Source organism: Rhineura floridana, chromosome 21, assembly GCF_030035675.1.
Source record: "Rhineura floridana isolate rRhiFlo1 chromosome 21, rRhiFlo1.hap2, whole genome shotgun sequence".
Taxonomy (NCBI): domain Eukaryota; kingdom Metazoa; phylum Chordata; class Lepidosauria; order Squamata; family Rhineuridae; genus Rhineura; species Rhineura floridana.
In genome coordinates this window covers 5266438-5287549 of record NC_084500.1, presented here as the reverse complement: position 1 = coordinate 5287549, position 21112 = coordinate 5266438, and the positions used below count along the sequence as shown (strand labels likewise).

Here is a 21112-nt window from a genome sequence, read left to right as displayed (position 1 = left end):
TGAATGCTGCAGTCTTTGTTCCCCCACTCTCCGCCACCATGTTGTGATTTTCTTGCCTGCCCTCTCCCCTTCGTTGGTTGCAGGGCCAAAGAAACAGCAGTAAATGAGCATCCCTAGGCCAGCCTTTCCTAATTCAGCTATTACAGACTTACAGTATTTGCCTTGAAACCAGTTACTGATCCAGTGCACTGTTATCTTATTTACTAGCAACACTAAGGCACAGTGTAACTAACTAGTGAATTGTTATAAACTTGTTAAAGCCAGCTATGTGCCTATCTAACCCATGTGATGTAAGATAGAGCCAGCTGTATGCTTGTTAGCATTGTATGTCCTGGCTACAGCCAACAATACAAATGTCTGTTTAACCACTAAGCCAATGGCCAAGGACAGATTCTTCCTATAATTATGTATGCACAATTTCTGCAATGGCTGAGGCCAGCTACTTGTATTTCTAGTCTGAACCAGATCTTAGTACAGAAATAAAGAAATACATTTTGATTTTCCGCTGAGAAATCTTGTTATATCTCCTGATACCGCCTCAATCCCAAGAGGAACTTGGGTGGGATTCCTTTTTCTAGGTTTACCTAGCCAGTTGTCTGCTGTTGATAGCAGGACTCACTTAGGTGAGGACAGTGTTTGACATATAAAACTCTGGCTAGCCATAAGTTTGGAAAGAACATGTAGAACCCTCATCCCTGTGCATCTACTAGATAAGGGTCCGGGTGGTAACACAGCGTTCTTGGAAGTTTTGGGACTGATGGGAGTTGTCCAAAACATCTAGAAGGCACCAGATTGGGAAAGGCTAGGGTAAACAGCGGGAAGTGGGAGAGTGAGACGCAGGGCTGTTGTACCTATCATATCAGCAGCTGTAGCTTGAGAATAGCTGCCACTTCTCTGAGCTGAACTTATCATTTGCCAGTGTGGCGTAATGGTTAGACTGGCAGCCTTTCCCAACCAGTGTGCCTCCAGATGTTGTTGGACCACAACTCCCATCAGCCTCAGCCAGCATTGCCAATGGTCAGGAAGATGGGAGTTGTGGTCCAACAACATCCGGAGGCACACTGGTTGGGAAAGGCTGGGTTAGAGTGTCAGACTCAGACCTGGGAGATCAGGGTTCGAATCCCCACTCGGCCATGAAGGCTCACAGACGCTGGGCCAGTCACTGCCTCCCAGCCTAACCTACCTCACAGGGTTGTTGTGAGGATAAAATGGAGAGGGAGGAGAACCACGCACACCACCTTGAGCTCCATGGAGGAAAAGCGGGATATAAATGCAATAATAAAATTAATGAAATATAAGATATGGCTTATGTTCCACCAATGGGGTTTTAAACATGAGCAGGGTGTGACTGAAGTACCCTTCTTGATGAGTCCTGCCAGTTGCGTTACACGCTTTTTCTTCTCTTCCCTCCTAGTTTAGCAATTTTGTATAATGTTAGAATATTCTAAGTGCTTTGTTAAACATATAATAAAAAGGGGCGGTGGCAAAGAGCGTACAATCATGAAAACAGGCAAGTTTCCTAAAGAGAAAGATAAAATGCAGAAAAATCACATTGGAGCTCAGCAAAGGCTGGTTAGTAGCTAATAGTACTAGACCCTCAACATCTTAATGGAATCGCATCTTAATGCTATTCGTTGAACAGCCCATCTAACTTCAGTCCGTGTACTTAATGGTTGCACAGTTACATTTTTTTTTCATTTCTATGTAAACAAACTCTTAGCATGACACCTGGATTTTGGAGCACTAGTCCTGTTGAAATCAGATGGGCAACGACAATTGTAATATTTCGTCACCTGCTGAAATCATTTTTATTTGCCAAGCGTGTTTAGGGAATTAATTTCATTGACTGCTGACCGTTGCTTGGTGTATTTTATTATTTTCTAATGCTTTTACTGTACACCACTGTGATTATTATTTTTTGTGAGTTGGCATTTTATAAATATTCCTATAAATTAAAATAAAATAGCAAAGCAAGTCAAGCCACGTTGTTAAGAAGAGCTTTGGGAATTAGATTTCTTCTAATAAGCTCCTCGGTGAACAGACTGTTGAAACGTAAACCCAATCTGCCGCCAGCTGCCTAAGAAAAGGAAACAACCCCCCAGACTACTAATGTCATCCTGGCGATACAGTTCTCCTGCTATTAATATTATCTGCTTTATAATATTGATGATTGTAAGTCTGGTTTTGATTCTTTTTATTTCTGACTATGCATACTTAGTGAAAAATAACTATATTTTGCTGTATAATATGCTCTTTTCTTAAATAAATGAATAGGTTTGGTTTTTGTTTCCTCTGGGAGACCAGTCTTTGTGTTTCTCCGTGTGAAAAAATTAAAGTCTAAACATTCAGCAGCCGTTGAGCAGCACAATGCTGCTTCCCCCTCTGATTCTTTGTCTCTCTTCTCTGCTTACAGGTAAGGCACGGTTGCGATGCCACTTGCTGGGGTCCAGGACCCGGAGGCTGCTTGCAGACGTTGCTGCACAGGGCCATTGATGAGAACAACGAACAGATCTCCTGCTTTCTTATCCGCAGGTCAGGAACAAATCTGTAGTCCGCAGAGTTTGATCAACGGTTAAAGCTATTTTTAACGATAGGCTGCTGACTTTGTGGGCTACTGAAAATAATGGCTTCCCTTCACCATCAGCCAGACCTTTTGTTGGCAAGCCGCTGTCTGCAGAACTGTTGGATCAAACATCTTTCTTTTCCTTTGGGAGGGACTGTAGTCGATGAGAGAACATCTCTTTTGCAGGCAGGAAGGTCCCAGGCTCATCTCCAGGCAGGATGGGAACAGCCCTGCCTGAAACCTTGGAGAGAGCCGTTGCTGCCAGTCAGTGCAGACAATACTGAGCACATGGAGCAGTCGCCTGACACCATATAAGGCAGTTTCCTGTATCCTCCTTTAAATTAGTCCTTGAGTCACAACCATGACAACTGGGAGCATGCTCTGTTTTTCGGGGCAGGGCTGTAGCTCAGCGATAGGATACAATTTCCATGCAAAAAGTCCCAGGTTCTATCTCCAGGTGTGGCCAGGAGGACCCCTGCTTGAAAACTCAGAAATCTGCTGCCAGTTGGTGTAGACCAGGTGTGGGGAACCTTTGGTCCTCCAGATGTTGCTAAACTACAGCTCCCATCAACGTTGTCCGTGCTTGCTAGGGCTGATGGGAATTGCAGTCCAGCAGCATCTGGAGGGCCGAAGGTTCCCCACAGGCAGGGCTGAGCTTAGGCTGCTTATTGATTTGACTCTGCGCAAGGCAGCTTCCGGCATTCCTTGCCGTGTGTTCTTGGCGCTTCCAGTTGCCCAGGCTGACTGTAGCATTGCTGCTTTCTTCCCAGCGGCTGTGATGTCAATAGCCCGAGGCAGCCAGGTGCCAACGGCGAGGGCGACGAGGAAGCCCGTGACGGACAGACACCATTGCACTTGGCAGCTTGTTGGGGCCTTGAAGAAGCCGTGCAGTGCCTTCTAGAGTTTGGAGCCAATGTAAATGCGCAGGTATGAAACGGAGCACCTTGTAGGCCTTGCCATCTGGCAGGCCCCCTCCTTCCACCACTGCCGTGTTGCTTCCTGTGCCTGGGACAGCCTCTCCAAACCACTCCTTTCGCAGGCAGCTGCAAGCCAAGGCATTCTTACTCTCCTCTGTTGTATGCTATCTGTTGGCAAATTGGCACCTTCCTGTGGTTCACTTGCTTTTCAAGTCTTGTCCTGTCTTAATTGGCAAGCCAGTTCTGAATTACCCGTCGTCTGTGCGGCTCAAAAGTGTGCAATATCAATCTGCTTACTTGCTCCTTTCACTTGGAGCGCTTTGCACCTCTTTTGTGTGTGTCCTGTGACAGTCTGGATTGTGTATGTTAAATTGGGGCATGGGAAGAATTTTGAGGGAGAGCCCTCCTTTGAAGCACAGGGATTGGATTGGATAGCCTTCTGACTCAGCAGAGAGGTGTATAAATCTATACCACTATCCTTAAAATACCAGCTGTATCGGTTTCAGTTCTTAAATCTTGTTGCCTAGTTGAAATATTTCAGCAGTAAAGCAGGGCAGAGAGAATGGGAGTCCTGATCAAATTGAGCATGTTCTACAATTGCCCTGTGGGGATTTCAAGTTTCTAATGTAGTCTTACCTCATGTTTGTAGCTTTCTCTCTGTGATCATGAGGGCTAGAAACTGTTCTTTGAGATCAGGCCGCATTAGGCAGATGCAGTTCTACCAACTTTTACCAAATCTCTGAAAATGAAAATGGACTGCCTTCAAGTCGATCCAGACTTATGGCGACCCTATGAATAGGGTTTTCATGGTAAACGGTATTCAGAGGGGGTGTACTATTGCCTCTCTCTGAGGCTAGTCCTCCCCAGCTGGCTAGGGCCTGCTCAGCTTGCCACAGCTGCACAAGCCAGCCCCTTCCTTGTCCGCAACTGCCAGCTCGGGGGCAACTGGGCTCCTTGGGACTCTGCAGCTTGACCACAGCTGCACAGGTGGCAGGGCACGTCACCCCTGAGCCACTTACAATGGAGTAATCTTTAACTGGCCCTTGACGTCCAGGAGACACGAGCGGGGATTTGAACTCACACTCTGGACTCCCAGCCAGGCTCTCCTCCCGCCTATTGCCACTGCCCTTCTATAAACAGACCTTTTTTTAAAAGTAAAAACAAAAATTATAATAGACCAGTCCATCAATTTTGTTTATAGTCATCTACCACAGATGCATAAGCTTAAATGCACAAATGCAGTACAATAATGCATATATTAATACAGAATAGAAAAATATGCACAAATATAAAAATGCATGCAAGTTAATAAAAATACAGATAACAGACCACTGTTGTCGTTAACTTGACCGACAAACAGTTGTTTGCTGAAGGAGCATGTGACATCAGCTCTTGAAACCCGGCCTCTGAGCATAGTATGATGTTCCGTCCACTGCCCTGCACTCTCTCCTTTTGGATATCCTCAGCGCAGCCTTTCCCAACCTGGCGCTGTTCACATGTTCTGGACTACAACTCCGATCAGCCCCAGCACAGCTGTAGTCGTATGGGAGTTGCTGTCCAAAATATCTGGAGAGCCCCAGGTTTGAAAGGCTGTACTTCTGGCTGAAAGGCAGACTCTGTCTGCGTTTCATGCTTCCTTTATGCTCCTTTGCTACCTTTTACCCGTGTTTGTAGGATGCGGAAGGAAGAACACCCATCCACGTGGCCATCATCAACCAGCATGGTGTCATCATCCAGCTGATGATCTTGCACCCTGAAATCCAGCTCAACATCCGGGACCGGCAAGGCATGACCCCTTTCGCCTGCGCAATGACGTACAAGAACAACAAGGCCGCCAAGGCGATCCTGAAGCGGGAGGCAGGAGCTGCCGAGCAGGTACAGGAATCCCAAGTGTGCACCTCTTTTATACAGGCTCTCGTGCAGGCGGGCCAGCGGCTGAGGCATCATGGGCAGCGTCAGTGCGTCGTGGTTTTTTCAGGCCATTTCTCTCCATCCTAGATGGCTACGTCTTCTCGCTCTGTGACCTTTTAAACCTAACATTGGCACCTCTGACTTTTGCGCACGAGTGGAGTTTGTAGACCAGGGGTGGGCAGAATCTCTAGCCTTCCAGATGTGGTTGGGACTCCAGCTTCTGCCACAGAGCTCCTTTCCTTGCTGCTGACAGACTGCTCTCCAGGGACATCGAACTTGTGGCCTCCAGATATTGCTGGACTACAGCTCCCATCATCCTTGGATCATTGGCCGTGCTGGCTAGAGCTGATGGGAGTTGGAGTCCAGCAACATCTGGAGGGCCACAGATGTTCCCCACCCCTGGACTACCTGACTGGAGTTTGCATTAAGCACAGGGGCGTTGTGCTCTGAGGCACAACCCTTTGCAACCTAGCCAGTCCTGCTGTAGAGGGATTTCGCTGCTCTTTGGCTTCCTTTTTTAAAAAATTGTTTGGCTGCTGCCTCAGGTGGACAACAAAGGCCGGAATTTCCTCCACGTGGCTGTTCAGAATTCCGACATCGAGAGCGTCCTCTTCCTGATCAGTGTCCAGGCAAATGTCAATTCCCGGGTCCAGGATGCCTCCAAGCTCACTCCGTTACATCTAGCAGTGCAGGCCGGCTCCGAGATCATTGTGCGCAATCTGGTACGTGCTGCTGAAGTGGTGCCCGAACCTTACAGCTTTCATTATAGCTGGGGGCAGGGGGTGAAGGGAGAGGAGGCTTTTTTCTGCAGGAGCCCTTTTGAAGGGAGAGTGAATTGCATATTCACTGCTCGAGAACTGAAACCGTTATTGCAGGTCAGGCACTCCAGAAGCTGTTGAACGGCATCTCCAGTCACCCTGATCATAAGCCATGCTGGGAGAGGGACACCCTCAATGGAAATGAACAGTCCCCACCCCTTGACTCCCCTATTTTAGCCAAATTATCCCCTCCTGGTAGCCTTTCAGAAATAGTAGCTGGGGTACCTTTCCACTCCTTTGTAATATCAAGCACTGCTGGGGCTGGAACCTTTATTCAGTTAGATGAATTGATTGCAAACAATTTGATATTAAAGAGACTTCTGATTAGTCAGGTGATGCATCTTTTAAAATGTCATTTTTTAAATACAGTGTTAAACAGCAAGCAGCAGATGCTGGAAGAGGCAATTCCTCCCCCCCCCCCACTTCACACACAAAAGGCTTCAAAGATGTCTCTCCTCTGGCATGCATGTGTATGTCATCCTAAAACAAAGTGCTTTTCCCCTCACTTCAGAATTACTTCTTGTATTCATACACAGACTAACACATGATCAACTGGAACCAATGACCTAGGGAGGTGGTGGGTTCTCCATCACTGGAGGCCTTCAAGAGGCAGCTGGACAGCCGTCTGTCAGAAATGCTTTGATTTGGATTCCTGCATTGAGCAGGGGGTTGGACTTGATGGCCTTATAGGCCCCTTCCAACTCTACTATTCTATGAATTATGATTTTTTCTTTTACTAGGGGGCTCTGCCACCCCTTGCATGCCCTGCTCGCCACTCCCCAGGCAACCCATTCCCCTCGCCAACCCGCTTGCCTCGCCTGTTCTGCCGCCACTGCTGCCCCGCACCACCGCTGCACTTTCCCTGGCAAACACTGCCACCACACAGCACACCTAGGCTGCACACTGGACTCCCACTCAGGCTGCCATCACTGCCTCTGGAGAATCTCCATCACTGCGTAGGCCACAGCTGCCTTCCCAGGCTTCTGCTGCCACCGTGCATAGGCTGCTCACTTGCCAAAGGCCACCACCGCCAGCTTGCTGAGGCAGGGGATGCGAGCAGCACAAGTGGCATGCGGGGGGGGGGGGGAGGAGAAGTGCTCACGCTGCAATTTGCAGCGCCACCTTTCTGTGGTGCTGCGAATTGCACAGCGTGATGCTTACATTTTTATGTGTACAATAAATGCATTTATCAAGACGGAACTTCCTGCCTGTTGATATCAGGCATGGGCACCTTTGCTGTACTCTTTTCGGTGCCTGTTTAAAACATTTTTCTTTAGGCAAGCCTTTCCAGGCATATAGAATGCTGGCCATGTGTTTTTTATCCTTCTGCTTTTGATTTTTGAATGTTTTAAAGTATTTGTTCAACTGCCTTTGTTGATCATTTTAATGTTTTAGGGTTTTTTGTACACTGCCTGGAGGTTTTATTATAGTCAGGTGATACATAAATGTTGCGAATTAAAAGCAAATAAAGAACATATTTTGATACCACTCATCAAAAATAGTCGCAGGGCAGTTTACATTCGGAAAAAAGCAATACAAATCATAATATATAATTTAAAAAAAATAAAATGGTTCTCAGAAATACAGAAGTAACATGATTAATAGTATCAAAAGTCCACAGTGACTTTGCCCATCAGCCTTTAAATGCCTTAAGGTGAGTTTCTATCTGGTGTCCAAACAAATGTAAAGTAAGGGCAGAGCACACCTGAGTGGGGAGATTATTCTATAGGCATGGAGCCACCACCGAAAAGAGCCCCCGTGCTATGCATAGATCACCAGGAGACCCTCATCTGCTGGTCATAATCTACAAGCTGGTTGATACAGGAGAAGGTGTTCTCTCGGATATTTGGGCCCCAGGTTGATCAGATTAGGGCTTTAATTAAACATCAGCATACGCACCTTGAATTGGGCCCAGAAGATAACTGGCAGTCAGTGCAGCACTTTGAGAGTAAGTGTTCTGTGCAGCTGGCTTGCCAGTGGCTGCCCTGACCTATTTCTTCCACTGAACTAGACCCTGAGAAACTGTCCTCCCTTCTTTTGTTCTCACAACAGCTGCTTGCGGGCACCAAAGTCAACGAGCTGAACAAGCACCGCCAGACCGCCCTCCATCTCGCCGCCCAGCAGGACCTTCCCACCATTTGCTCAGTTCTTCTGGAGAATGGGGTTGGCTTTGCAGCTGTGGATGAAAATGGGAACAACGGTAACTCTTATATAAGCCCTCCAAGGGTGGGTTGTGTTTTGCCGGGTTGAGCCTCTGTTTCCCCCTTTGTGCAAGCTTGATCAGTTCCCCGTAAAAGACCCTGGCAGGATTATCATCACACGCTTGCACTTCTCCCCTTGTCCTAGCTACAGCAGAAGTATTTCCTGGGCCAGAAAAGCAGTCTTGGTGCTATTGCGGATCCTTTTCAGGATTCTTCGGAGGCTAGGAGAGGCGTTTGTGACAGCACTGGAGCGGTCCTTCAAGCCAGGCCTGGCTCAGCAGTGCCTAGATTAGGAACCTGTGCCCCTCCAGACGTGACTGGACTCCAGCTTGATTGATGGACTATGGGAGTTGTAGTCCAGCAATTGGGAGCCAGTGTGGCCTAGTGGTTAAGGTGTTGGACTATGACCTGGGAGACTAGGGTTCGAATCCCCACATAGCCATGAAGCTCACTGGGTGACCCTGGGCCAGTCACTGCCTCTCAGCCTCATGAAAACCCTATTCATAGGGTCGCCATAAGTCGGAATCGACTTGAAGGCAGTACATTTACGTTTTTTAGTCCAACAACACCTGGAGGACCAAAGGTTCCCCACTCCTGGACTAGGCACTTGAAGCACAAAGCCTCAGGCAGCACCTGAGAGGGAGATAAGTTTGTTCCAGATGGGCAGCTAGGATGACTTAATTGTGCTGCTGTAAGACTCCTAATATCAGAAGCTGAATGGCATCCGATGAAATTGAACGCTGGGAGATTCAGGCCAGATAAAAGAAGGGCTTTTTCACATAACGCAGTTCATTTACGGAGCTCGCTTCCAGAGGAGGCTGTGATGGCTACCAGCTTGGATGGCTTTAAATGAGGATTGGACAGATTCATGGAGGATAAGGCTATCAGTGGCTACTAGCCAGGATGGCTATGCACTACCTCTACGGTTGGAGGCAACATACCTATGCATACCAGTTGCTGGAAACTGCGGGAGGGGAGAGTGCTCTTGTGCCCAGGACCTGCTTGCGGGCTTCTCACAGGCATCTGGTTGGCTGCTGTGAGACCAGGATGCTGGACTAGATGGGCCCCCTTTGACCTGGTCCAGCAGGCTCTTCTCATCTTCTGAGAAGATGTACAAAGAAGCTTGCTTGTTCTGGCTTCTCTGAGTACTTGTACATCATTCAGTGTTTACTGCTGGCGGTAATCCCTGGTACAGAATACGAGGACCAGTGGTCCTCATTCAGAACTCTGTTTCCTGAAGAATGAAAGCTTTCTTTTTAAAAAAAAAAAAGTTTCTACCCATTGAGCTTGTGGAGAGATGCTTGAAAATGAGTACTCTGTGCCTGTCGAAATCTGAGAAGGGGACTGAGTATCTGCCCAGTGGTTCTTCCCCAGAAAGAGCAGAAGGGGAATAAATTTGCAAGTAGTGCTCAGTGCAGAACAAACTACGCAGCTTAAGGTGAATAACAGAAAACAGTTTGCAGAGTTTGGATGAGTTGGCATTGTTGCTACCTGACTCTTGTTTGTGTACACAATCTCTAGTCCTCTTCTTTTTAAAAATTATTATTATTATTATTATTATTATTACTACTACTACTACTACTAAAAGAATATATCTCACTCTCCTCTCAAAAGGAGCCCAAGGCAGCAAATATCATAAAACACTAAAAACATCTTAAAAACAAATCATATTTAAAAAATATCTTAAACAATTACAGCGTACAGGTGCAGACTGGGATAAGGTATCTACTTAAAAGGCTTGAGGAAGGTCTTCAGTAGGTGCCAAAAAGACAAGGGAGTTGATGCTTCCCAAACATTTAAGGGGGGGAAATCTCAAAGGGTAGGTGCCACCACACTAAAGGCCCAGTTCCTATGTTGTGCAGAATGGACCTCTTGATAATTGTTTTTGGAATGCTGCTTGTTGTTAAAATGCTTTGTTGTAAATGTGTTTGCCACCCTGGTCGTCTTCAGGCGGAAGGGTGTGATAAATTTAATAATAAATTTATCCTCCTGCTGGGAGGAAGGCCGGGCTATAAATCAAATAATAAGTAAGTGATATCTACGGGAATCTCTCGCCTGCAGAGCGCAGTGATCAACTGGGTATAAAAGGGATGAAATGATCTTTCAAGTGTCCTGGTCCCAAGCTTAATGGGGGGGGCAGGAACAGCACCCTGAACTTAGCCCAGAAGCTTATTTAAGCTACAGATCTGGACTTTCTGTTTTGACTCATGTGCACTGCCTCTCTCCCTGATCTCTCTAAACTCAGCCCTCCACCTGGCAGTCATGCAGGGGCGTCTGATGAACATCCGTGTCCTCCTGACAGAGTGCACTGTGGATGCTGAAGCCTTTAATGTCAGGTAAGCGTCGCAGCCACCTCTGCGGGAAAAGGGACCCTACACTTTCTCTATGCTATTTCTCTCTTGGTAGCAGAGGTCATTATCTGGGGTGGGTTGCTCTTCCTACTCGCTTCAGACACAAGGCTGGGCAAATGACCTTCCAGCAGGAGGAGCCTCGCCCAGTTCTAGTCCTGCCTGCTTCAACATATACAGAGTTCCAACTCTCTGCTTTTTATTGTAAATAGCCAGCCTCGACATTTCCCCCCTGATCTTTTATATGATCTCCTTTTGGGGGGGGGGGGAGGGGAGAATGTCATCCATGCTGAAGCAGCCATGCGACTTCCACTCAGGGAGCTATTGCTAACTAACTGAGGATAAAGACTGGAAGGGAAGAGAGGGAGGAACAAAGCCTGCAAAAGCAAGAAACACTTCAGAGGAGGAATCAGCAGAGGGAATAACATATTGCCTTTCTGTGTGTGCTGCGCCCCCTCCCCAGGTCACTTGTAACATGCATTTGTGCTTTATTCCTAAAAGGATTTTCAGATACTTTCATTGAGGAGCATACACATTACACTCTTCACGTGCAAAGCAGCCAGGTTAAGTTGAAAATTGCTAAGGCTATCCTGGGGGAGAGGCAGAATGTTCAGGGACATATTCCAGCTATGCCAGAGCACTCTTAAGAGGGTGCAAACCAGAGGCCTTAAGGGGTTGTGGCCTGGAACGAGTTCCGAGGGCCAGATAGATTGGCCTGGGGCCCGTGTTTGGCCTTTGCACCCAAGGTGCCTCATCCCTGACTTAAATCTTAATAAATATTCCAATGAAGAGTGGCCACAGCTCCCTGCAGAAGATTCCAGGATAAGGCTCTGTAATATGCAGGTAAAAGGATGCCTGTTGCAGTTACAGGTGACGCTTCTCTGCTTCCAGATCCTGGACAGGAGCTGCTGTTGCACATACAAAGGCCACATTCACACCAGACATTTATTCCACTTTAAACAGTCATGGCTTCCCCCAAAGAATCATGGGAAGTGTGGTTTGTGAAGGGTGCTGAGAATTGTTGGGAGACCCCTAATCTCCTCATAGAGTTACAGTTTGCCAAAGTGGTTTAATAGTCATTTCCTCTTCCCAGAAAACTCTGAGAATTGTAGCACTGTGAGGGGAACAGGAGTCTTCTAACAGCTTTCAGCACCCTTCACAAAGTACACTTCCCAGGATTCCTTGGGGGAATCTATGACTGTTTAAAGTGGAATCATAGTGGAATAAGTGTCTGGTGTGAATGCGGACAAAGTGAAATGCCACCGAGGAAGGTGCTGGAAAGGTCCCTTCATCTTCATATCATCTGTCTTTCTCTCATAGGAAGCACTCTGAGCCCGACACAGTTTTACCGCCTCAGAAATAGGCCCAAAGCATTTCTGGCTCCTGGATTGTCTCCTCGGGCAGTCCTGGGAGACATCCTTAGCGGTGGTAATCCCCAGTGTTGGCAGAATGTTCCGTTCTCTCTGCTGGTCTCTTGGAACAGAGCTTACAACTTGCCCTGGTTTCATAAGTAGCTGTTTGACGACACAGTGCTTGACAGGAGTGGGCCATAAGCTGTTCAGAAGACTCCCCTTTATCTCAAAACCACCCCAAAAAAGTTGTTAACCCTGAAGTGGAGAGCAGAGAGCTTCTTGCATGGTCAGTGAGTTTTGTTCTGTGTGACCGTACTCATTGTCTCCTTGTCAGAGGTCAGTCCCCTATGCACATCCTGGGTCAGTATGGGAAGGACAATGCAGCGGCCATCTTTGACCTCTTCCTGGAATGCATGCCGGAGTATCCGCTTGACAAGCCAGACACAGAAGGAAACACTGGTAAGAGTCTTGCCGTGTGGTTGCCAGCTGGGGGCAGGAGACCATGGCCACAGTCATACCATTCATGTATTCCACTTTAAAAACAGTTATGTCTTCCCCCAAAGAATCCTAGGAAGTATAGTTTGTGAAGGGGATGCTTTGTTAAGAGGCCCCTATGCCCCTCATAGAGCTACAATTCCCAGAGTTTCCTAGGAAGAGGGGCTGACTGTTAAATCACTCTGGAAATGGTAGCTCTGCGAGGGGAATGGGGGTTCTCCTCTCAACTGTCGGCACCCTTCACAAACTACACTTCCCAGGTTTCCTTGGGGGAAGCCACGACTGTTTTAAAAGTGGAATAATATGGGGGAAATGTATGGTATGAGTGAGGCCTTACAGTCTGCTTCCTGAGAGCTAAGAAAAGCATGACCAATAATGGAGTGATGAACTTTCACGTTACAGTGTGCTTTTGTGTGTGTGAAGTGCCTATACCCTGCCCAGACTACTCTTGGTTTTGCCAGGATAGTTGGATGATAACCAGTCTTCTCCAAGCTGGCGTCCTCCAGATGCTTTGGACTACGGCTCCCATCGACCCCAGTATCCTAAAGCTCTGCTGGCTGATGGGAGTCATAGTCCAAAAGATCCAGAGGGCACCAGGTTGGAAAAGGCTGGACTGCAACAAAATCCACATACTGCAAACATCAAAATAACTTTTCCATCTAATAAAACCGTCCGCTTGCATGTGGCTTGCTGTGGAATTTTGATTGCCCAGGTGCAAGGCGTTTGGCAGTTGCAATGCTGGCAGGGGGTGGCTGAGCAGAATTTGTGTGTGTTGGGGGGGTGCTGGTGGAACCAAAATCGTTTTTTCCCCTTTTTCCAGTGCTTCTCTTGGCCTACATGAAGGGAAACGCCAACTTGTGCCGGGCCATAGTGAGAGCCGGAGCTCGCCTGGGGGTCAACAACAACCAAGGGGTCAACATCTTCAACTATCAAGTTGCGACCAAACAGCTTCTGTTCAGGCTTTTGGGTGAGCACCCCCTGAGCCTGCTACATCTCTAGAATGCCTCTTGGAGAAATGGCAGCAAGATGTGGCCATTTCTAGCAGAGGTCTTTAAGACCAGGATTTCCCAGCCTGTGGGTCGTGAGCAGAGCTTGGCAAAGTTACTTTTTTTGAACTACAACTCCCATCAGCCGCAGCCAGCATGGCCACTGGATTGGGCTGATGGGCGTTGTAGTTCAAAAAAAGTAACTTTGCCAAGCTCTGGCCGTGAGTCACGAAGCCTGTGCAAGAGGGTCACGGGCTTTATACTTAAACACAAAATAATGATTGCTTGGAATGCTTAGCTTGTATGATGAATACCTCTCTCAACTTTTTTGTTGTGTTGGCATATTCTAACATATATAACCGTGGCTGTAAGAGAAACCTCATCATGGCCGGCAGGCTGGAGAAATAATTTATTGTCTCTTGGAAGCTGCTTGTGGGCAGTGGCTGGTTGGGGTGGGGGTGGGGGTGGTCTGGAGTCGGCTTTCCCAGCAGCCTTGGCCTTGTTGTCTGTGGCCCCTCTCTCAGGCTGCTGCTCATCTCTCTGTTTAGAGAATCATAACAGCAGTTGCGGCTGGTGGCTCCATGTCAGTGGAGCAGAGGAATCCGCTCTGAGTTTTAGTCTGAACTTTCAAGGAGCTGTCCAGGGTGCACCCTCGCTGCTTGGCAGACAGAAGGGCCAATAAGGGAGGGCAAAGCAGGAAAGCCCTAGAGCAAAGGGTACTGTGCTGCTCCAGATATTGCTGGGCTCCAGCTCCCATTAGCATGACCCAAGTAGCTGGAGATGATGAAGCGGTAGGCCTAGAATATCTGGGGGGCCACAGGTTCCCCAGAGCAGGCCCCTGCAAGTTTGGCTGTGTCTGGCTTCAGTGAAGCGTGGTAGCCTCCTAAGGTAGCCCACCAGGGGCCTGCTTAACTAAATTTCTTGGTTGCCTGCCAAGGACCACACAAACAAGGTGAGATGAGAAGGGTGGTGCTGAGTGCCTCGCAGGCCACCTTATATACAGCTGAATTCAGGGCATGGTAGGTCACAAGCCGTAGTGACAGAAGTTGGTACGTTTTATTCCTCCTCGTGCAGACATGCTGTCCAAAGAGCCTCCCTGGTGCGATGGCTCCAATTGCTACGAATGCAGTGCCAAGTTCGGGGTCACGACGAGGAAGCATCACTGGTAAGTGTTGGGTTGTTGCTTTTTCAGGTCCACCAAGTGACGGATTTATACACCACCAAATGTAGCGAGGTTTATTTTGTAAGCAATTGCACAAAGACCTTGTTGCCCCTGGCATTCGTAATGTTTCTGCCCCCCCCACCTTGATTTTAAAGACTGTCAGTTTGCCTTGTCAATGGTGTGCAGTTGTAGTGAAGGCACCAGTCCCTGTCCCCCCCAATGAGGCAAAAACTCACCTCCATCGAGATTGGGTGTGGGGGGCGTCAGTGAGGGACAGAGAAGCCCACCATCACTTCACATTTAAAGCAATCTCATTTATATATTTATTTATTTATTTATTTATTTCATTTTTAAACCGCCCATAGCGAGTGGCTCTCTGGGCGGTGTACAAAAAGATTAAAATACAGAATATCACAATAAAATCAACCTACCAACAGTAAACATAAACAGCAAAAAAAAAAAATAAAGATTTAAAATTATAACATTAAAGGCTTAAAATGCCTGGGAGCATAGCCAGGTCTTAACCTGGCGCCGAAAAGATAGAAGCATCGGCGCCAGGCGTACTTCTTTGGGGAGGCTGTTCCACATTTAAAGCAATCTCATGCCACTTTAAACAGTCCTGGCTTCCCCCAAAGCACCCTGGGAACTGTAGTTTGTGCAGGGTGCTGAGAGTTATTAGGAGACTGCAGTCCCCCCTCACGAGAGCCACAATTCCCAGAGCTCCGTGGGAAAGCAGACTGATGGCTATACCACTGTAGGAACTGTAGTTCTGCAAGGGGAAAAGGGGTCTCCTAATGACTCTTGGAACCCTTAAGAAACTATATTTCCCAGGATTCTTTTGGGGAAGCCAGGGCTGTTTTAAAGCAGCCTCTTACCACTTTGATGGCTAATGGAGATGGGGCTTGAGAGAGGTTTCAGGGCTGGCACGTACCGCTTATGCAAGGGCAGGGTGAGCAGCGTGGAAAGGGCAGGATTAATTGGAAAGTGTACTACACTGCAGCAGTGAGGTCTGCCCAGTAAGAGACTGTGAATCAGGCATAATGGCCCCCAGAGTTGTGGGGAGCACCTGGAGACTGTGTGTGTGTTGGAACTGGAACCCAAGGATCCATCCCGTTGTGGGTTTTTTTGCCACTCATGGACCCAGGCCCAGATGTCAGCCTAAACAGCGGGAGAGTTTTTCATCCTGTGTATTGGAGAGGTGACCTTTTCTGGAGCTTGCATAAATTAGGTGTGCGTCATGTGGACAGATAGCTCGACTCTGTTTCTTTTATGCCTGGTTTAGACCATCAACACAGGAAGCATGCGAGAGTCGCATCCTTGCAGGGATGGGGGCAAAATTCGATTCAGTTCCCATTTCGTGCTGAATCCATCAAATCCGCACTTTCCAAAACAATGTGAGAACCAAAACCCAGATCCATAAAAAAGGAATATATTACTGAAAATGGCGTACAAAAGTGCATTATGTTGGAGAAAATTGCTTGCAAAAATGTGTACATTAATCAAAAAGGTGTGCATTAGGAGAAATTGGCATTCAGATGCTGGTGAATTTCCATGAGGATTGGTAAATTGGTTCCATTGGTAAATACAAATTGCTGCAGAAGTGTGGAGAACTTGCATTACGATTGGAAAAACGAGGAATGGAGAGAACTGGGCCTTTCCATCCTTAGACCACTGGTCATCCCAGCTCAGTGTCTGCACTAACTGCCAGTGGCTCTCCAGTGTTTCAGAGAGGGACTCTCTTTCCCAGCCCTGCTGGGAGATGCCGTTGGGCATTGAAACTGGAACCGTCTGCGATGCAAGGCAGATGCTCTTCCCGCTAAGCTACAGGCCCTTCCCTAAAGTGCTTGCAAGGCCAGGAAGAGAGAGTTCCTGAAGACAAATGGACTCTTGCCTCATTCACATTCCTCCTGGGATTCTTTAAGCCAGGAGCAGGGGGGTGGGGCGGAGTTCTAGCCCTCCGGGCAGTGTTGAACTACAGCTCACATCATTCCTGTCCATTAGCCGGCCGTTGGAGTCTTACCTGGAGGGTACCAGGTTCCTCATGCCTGCTGTAAGCACCATCATGATCCAAAGAGCTGCGTTAGATGAAGGGACTGTAGGCTTTTCATTATTATTACTTCAAGCAGCCAGGGTCCTTTCCCGGATCGCAAGCTGCCATTCAGAAGAAGCAGCCCAAGCCATCTTATGGTGGCACACTGAGCCTGCCCTGTAGTAGTCCTGGGACCCGGCTGGGGTGTGTATGTTGGGTGGGTGCGATGGCACCCCAGCCTCCCTGCTGGGTCCTGTGCCACGTGTGGAAGGGATTTCCCAGCCAGAGCGTCCCCCTCTGCTCGCCCAACCTTGAGCGCTTTCCGCTGGCGCCAGATAAAAAAGTTATTTACATAACTCTCTGGTCATCTCTGGGACAACTCCATGCTTTCGTAACTTCCAGATTGGATGATTGCAGTGTGCTCTGCATGAGGCGGCCTTGGAAGACTTCAACTGACCCAAAATGCAGCGGCCGTTTAGATCTCATGTAACCCCCATTTTCAAGCAGCTGCATTGGTTGCCAGTTGGTTCCTGGGGCCAGTTCAGGGTGCCCACGTTAGTGTGCGAGCCCTAAGCGACATAGGCCCCAAATATCTGAAAGGCCGTCTCCTTCTCAGCAGACCATCTCGGGGGTTGGGATCAGCAGAGGGGGCCCTTTTGGTCGTACGCCTAGGCTGAATGAATGCTTTCTTCTCTCCCCGTTCCTCTTCTCCCCGCACCCCAAGCCGGCACTGTGGGCGTCTGCTCTGTCACAAGTGCTCGACCAAGGAGATCCCCATCATCAAGTTTGACTTGAACAAGCCGGTTCGGGTCTGCAACATATGCTTTGATGTCTTGACTCTGGGCGGAGTCTCCTAGTTGCCCCACGTGAAGAGGAGCGACTCCTGGGCCGCACGTCTCTCCTACTGCCTTGCAACAGCTCTGTGGCAAAGCCGCCCATTGCGGGGACGGGCAGCCGCGTATTTTGTCTTCCTGTTACAACCGAGCCGGATCGACTTAAGGGACCACGCAAACGCTATATTCCAGTATAAATGACTTTTGTATGAGTGTTAATCGTGGATAAATGGTGGGGGAAAACTGGATTGGGAGCAAATTGGGACTGTGGCAAAGTTTGTGTGGAAATGCACATGAATTGGGTGGGGTTAGGCCCTTTACTTCTTCTAGTGCAGGGCAGTGAAAAATGAATTTTTGCCTTTGCTGATCATGTAATGTAACAGGGCCTCAGAAGGCCTCCAAGCTGTGACTGGGACTGCTTTGAAGTCTTGTCATGTGGGGAAGCTGGGGTGGGTTTGAATCTTATGAGCGCTTAAAATTCCTGGGTAACTCTGTGTGATGACCGCCCCCTTTTTTGTTACCTTCCTGGGGAGAACACTCTGGTTCTGTGTCTCTACCTTTGGCAAAAAATGGGGCAACTGTACCATGCACAGTGATTGCCCCTTCCAAAAGACGCCGTCTTCAAAACAGGATTTTGTTAAATGCATTAATGCCGAAGGCGTTTTGTGTGTGTGGCCTTACGACAAAAGCTTTAGTTTCGCCTGTTGGAGGAGGAGGCAGCACTGCAGCTCCTGCCTCTTCAGGACCCTGGTTTCCACAACCCGCTCCCAAATCTGCAATCTTTCTTCCACGTTTAAAAACAAAACATGGTGTGTGTGTGGCACACAGAGAGAGAAAAAGCTAGTTTCATTACTAAATTCAGTGTAGGCTCCTCAAAGGAAGAAACAACAAGCTCTTGGCTGGTCCTTTAGTAACATATCAGTAACTTTGCAAATGGTTATATGTTTACAGCAGCCTTCTTTGCCCATCCCTAGTGCTCCTCCAGATGATTTGGACTCTTAACTCCCATCAGCCGGCTGGGGCTGCTGGGAGTTAGTGTCCAAATTGTCTGGAGGGGCACCAGGGATGGGCAGTGGCTGGTTTACAGCGATGTTGAAGGAAGGTCTAGTGGTGGGCTCACTCAGCATTGAGGGAATCCCATGTTGGGGCTTGGGCAGAGCATCTGAACACAGCTAGTTACGTAGAGGATGATGGACAGCCCCGGTTGGGGGTGGGCGGACAGAGCCTAATGTGAAGGCAATGATCCCTTTGGAGCCGATCACAAAGGAAACTGTGTCACGGCCACACTTCTGCTCACCAACCTTGGGCACTCTGGGTTTCTTTTTGCATTTGCTTTTGTTTCTTCTCAGAGGCCTTCTCTGTTTTTGGGCGATGGTGGCGACTTGGCCCCCATCCAGGAGCTCTATATCAAAGCCCATACTCACGGTGATCCCTGCACGTTGAATGCCGAGCGAAAGTAGCCTGGCCTTGCAGGGTTTTTGTTTCTTACATATACTTTCCTCTGCAACTCAATAATGTTTTTACGTTGGCTCACTTCTTTCAAAACGTCCCTTCCAAAACCAGACCCTGAAACGGAAGAGGCTGGTGGCTAAGAGCTGATAACAGCAGACAGAAGGTTCCACCTTCACCTACTGAAGTGTGAAGTGCTCTGCCTTTGTAAAAACACAACCCTGGAAGATGGATGTGGCTGAGCCTTCTGTTGTTGCTCAGTTGGGATGTCTCTCTCTCTCTTAACTTCAGTAACCACTACTTTTTCCGTCTGTGTGAGTATGTGTGTGTGTAAGGGGAAGAGGAAGATATTCATAGTGTGAATCACATTTTCCTTTCCCCTCTTCTAGAATACTAATGTATTGTCGCTTACATATATATATGTAAAAAGAGCTGAAACCACAGTGCTACTTCTTTTTTATATTTCTGTGATTTATAGGATATAACAGCTTTATATGTTCAGTAAAAAAATATCCTGGGCGTGTGCAGTAAAAGACAACTTTTGGGAGGTAACTCTTCAAAGTTTAATGCTAAATGAACAAATCCAACCGTACATTTCAAGGGGGATTAGCCCTTCCAGCCTCTTTCAGGCGAAGAACTGGAACTCTCTGCCCTTTTCAGTAAAGTGGGATCGTGAAATGCTGTGCCCCCCACCCCGTGGATAATTCCTCCTTGTGTCTATCTGCTCTTCGCTCCAAAATAATTATTCCTGTGCCACTTAACCTGCATCAACACAGTCTTGCTCTTCCATTCTCTCCCCACCTCAAAGGAGTAAGTTCTTTGTTGGGCAAAGGGGTAGAATGCCTTTTGTGCAGAAGGCTTGTTCTGGAGTAGCTGTGGGGAGAAATGAGTGCGATGATAGTCTGAGGCGGATTTAAACACTGCGCATAGGCAAGCTGTTGAGCTTGGTCATGTGCCATGAGCCTGATCTGTAAAAATTCCCCTTTATAGATTAAAAAAAGGCATTTCCCTGAACAGGGATTATGTGTGTTTGATTAATCCGGTAAAGCGGAGTAACATCCCCTTCTGCGTTGTAACATTTGAGCAAATGATCAACCATGAAAGCTGCCGGGGCAGATAACCCCACAGCACCTGCAAATGAGACTATGGGATTTTCTGGTAGGAAACTTGGCCCTCGGGCTGTGCATTTTGGGGTTCATCTAGGTGGACTTTGTTGGGTTGCACAAAAATAATCACTGTAAAGCACTTTTAATAAAACATTTTAAGCCTGAGTCTACACGATTGGCCCTAAGTTTGTGTTATCGGGGGGGGGCGCTGTTATTAGTCAGGGCACGGATGTCAGAAGCAATTGAAGCCTTCCGTTGCTGTCCTGTAGCCCATACATTGGCTGCGAGAGGGTGCAGCGTGAATTCTTTCTACTAGCCTAAAGGATTTGTTGCAAAGCCCTTTTCCTGCAGGAGGCGAAAAGACTCTTCAGAGGGGTTCGAAGGACCACAGAACCTCCTGCTGCTGTAGCTTGCACTCGAGCCTGATCAGCTGACATGCTGAAGAATGGAACCCTAAAGAAGTTGACTTGCTGGGCTTGCAGTCGTGGCTGCATTTCCCAATTTGACAAGTGAGATGAAATCTTGATGCCTTGTGGAAGGCTTCCCGTCCACCTGTTGCACTTTGAACCAGTTAAGTCTTGGGGACTTTAATATGGGATCCCAGTAAAACTTATTTTGTATTCTGTAAACTGATTGAAGATACTTTGGAGTTCTGAATAGACTCCAAACAGCGGGCTGCTTTTAGCCTGCGCTGGTCCCCTACTAGAGCATCTTGGTTTTGTCTGATGTTTGAGAATTTGGTGCAGGGAGAAGAGGCATCTGCATCTTTGGAGGGGGGGGGGGGCTAGTCCAGCCTGTGATTTTTCCCAAGATTTTCCAGAAGCATTTCTAGTGTTTTAGTGGTAGCTGCCTCCTGCTATTGGGCCTTTGAACATCAGTCACAACTTGCTATCTATCGGATGTGCAAGACTGTTCAGCTTCCTGTCTAGAGAAGACAAGGCA

At 47.9% G+C, this 21112-nt stretch overlaps 1 protein-coding gene across 3 annotated transcripts in view; it reads left to right on the top strand.

Moving 5' to 3' along the window:
- Positions 1–20335, top strand: part of ANKFY1 (ankyrin repeat and FYVE domain containing 1) — a 71617-nt gene extending 51282 nt beyond the window's left edge. For all 3 annotated transcript variants that reach the window (XM_061605459.1, XM_061605461.1, XM_061605462.1), the window contains exons 16-25: positions 2414–2532; positions 3334–3490; positions 5155–5355; positions 5937–6113; positions 8262–8409; positions 10656–10746; positions 12445–12569; positions 13426–13572; positions 14666–14756; positions 17507–20335. In XM_061605459.1, the coding sequence (XP_061461443.1) occupies positions 2414–2532; positions 3334–3490; positions 5155–5355; positions 5937–6113; positions 8262–8409; positions 10656–10746; positions 12445–12569; positions 13426–13572; positions 14666–14756; positions 17507–17639 (1389 nt within the window). In that variant the 3' untranslated portion in view covers positions 17640–20335. The remainder of the gene's footprint in view (positions 1–2413; positions 2533–3333; positions 3491–5154; positions 5356–5936; positions 6114–8261; positions 8410–10655; positions 10747–12444; positions 12570–13425; positions 13573–14665; positions 14757–17506) is intronic.
- The last annotated feature ends 777 nt before the right edge of the window (positions 20336–21112 follow it).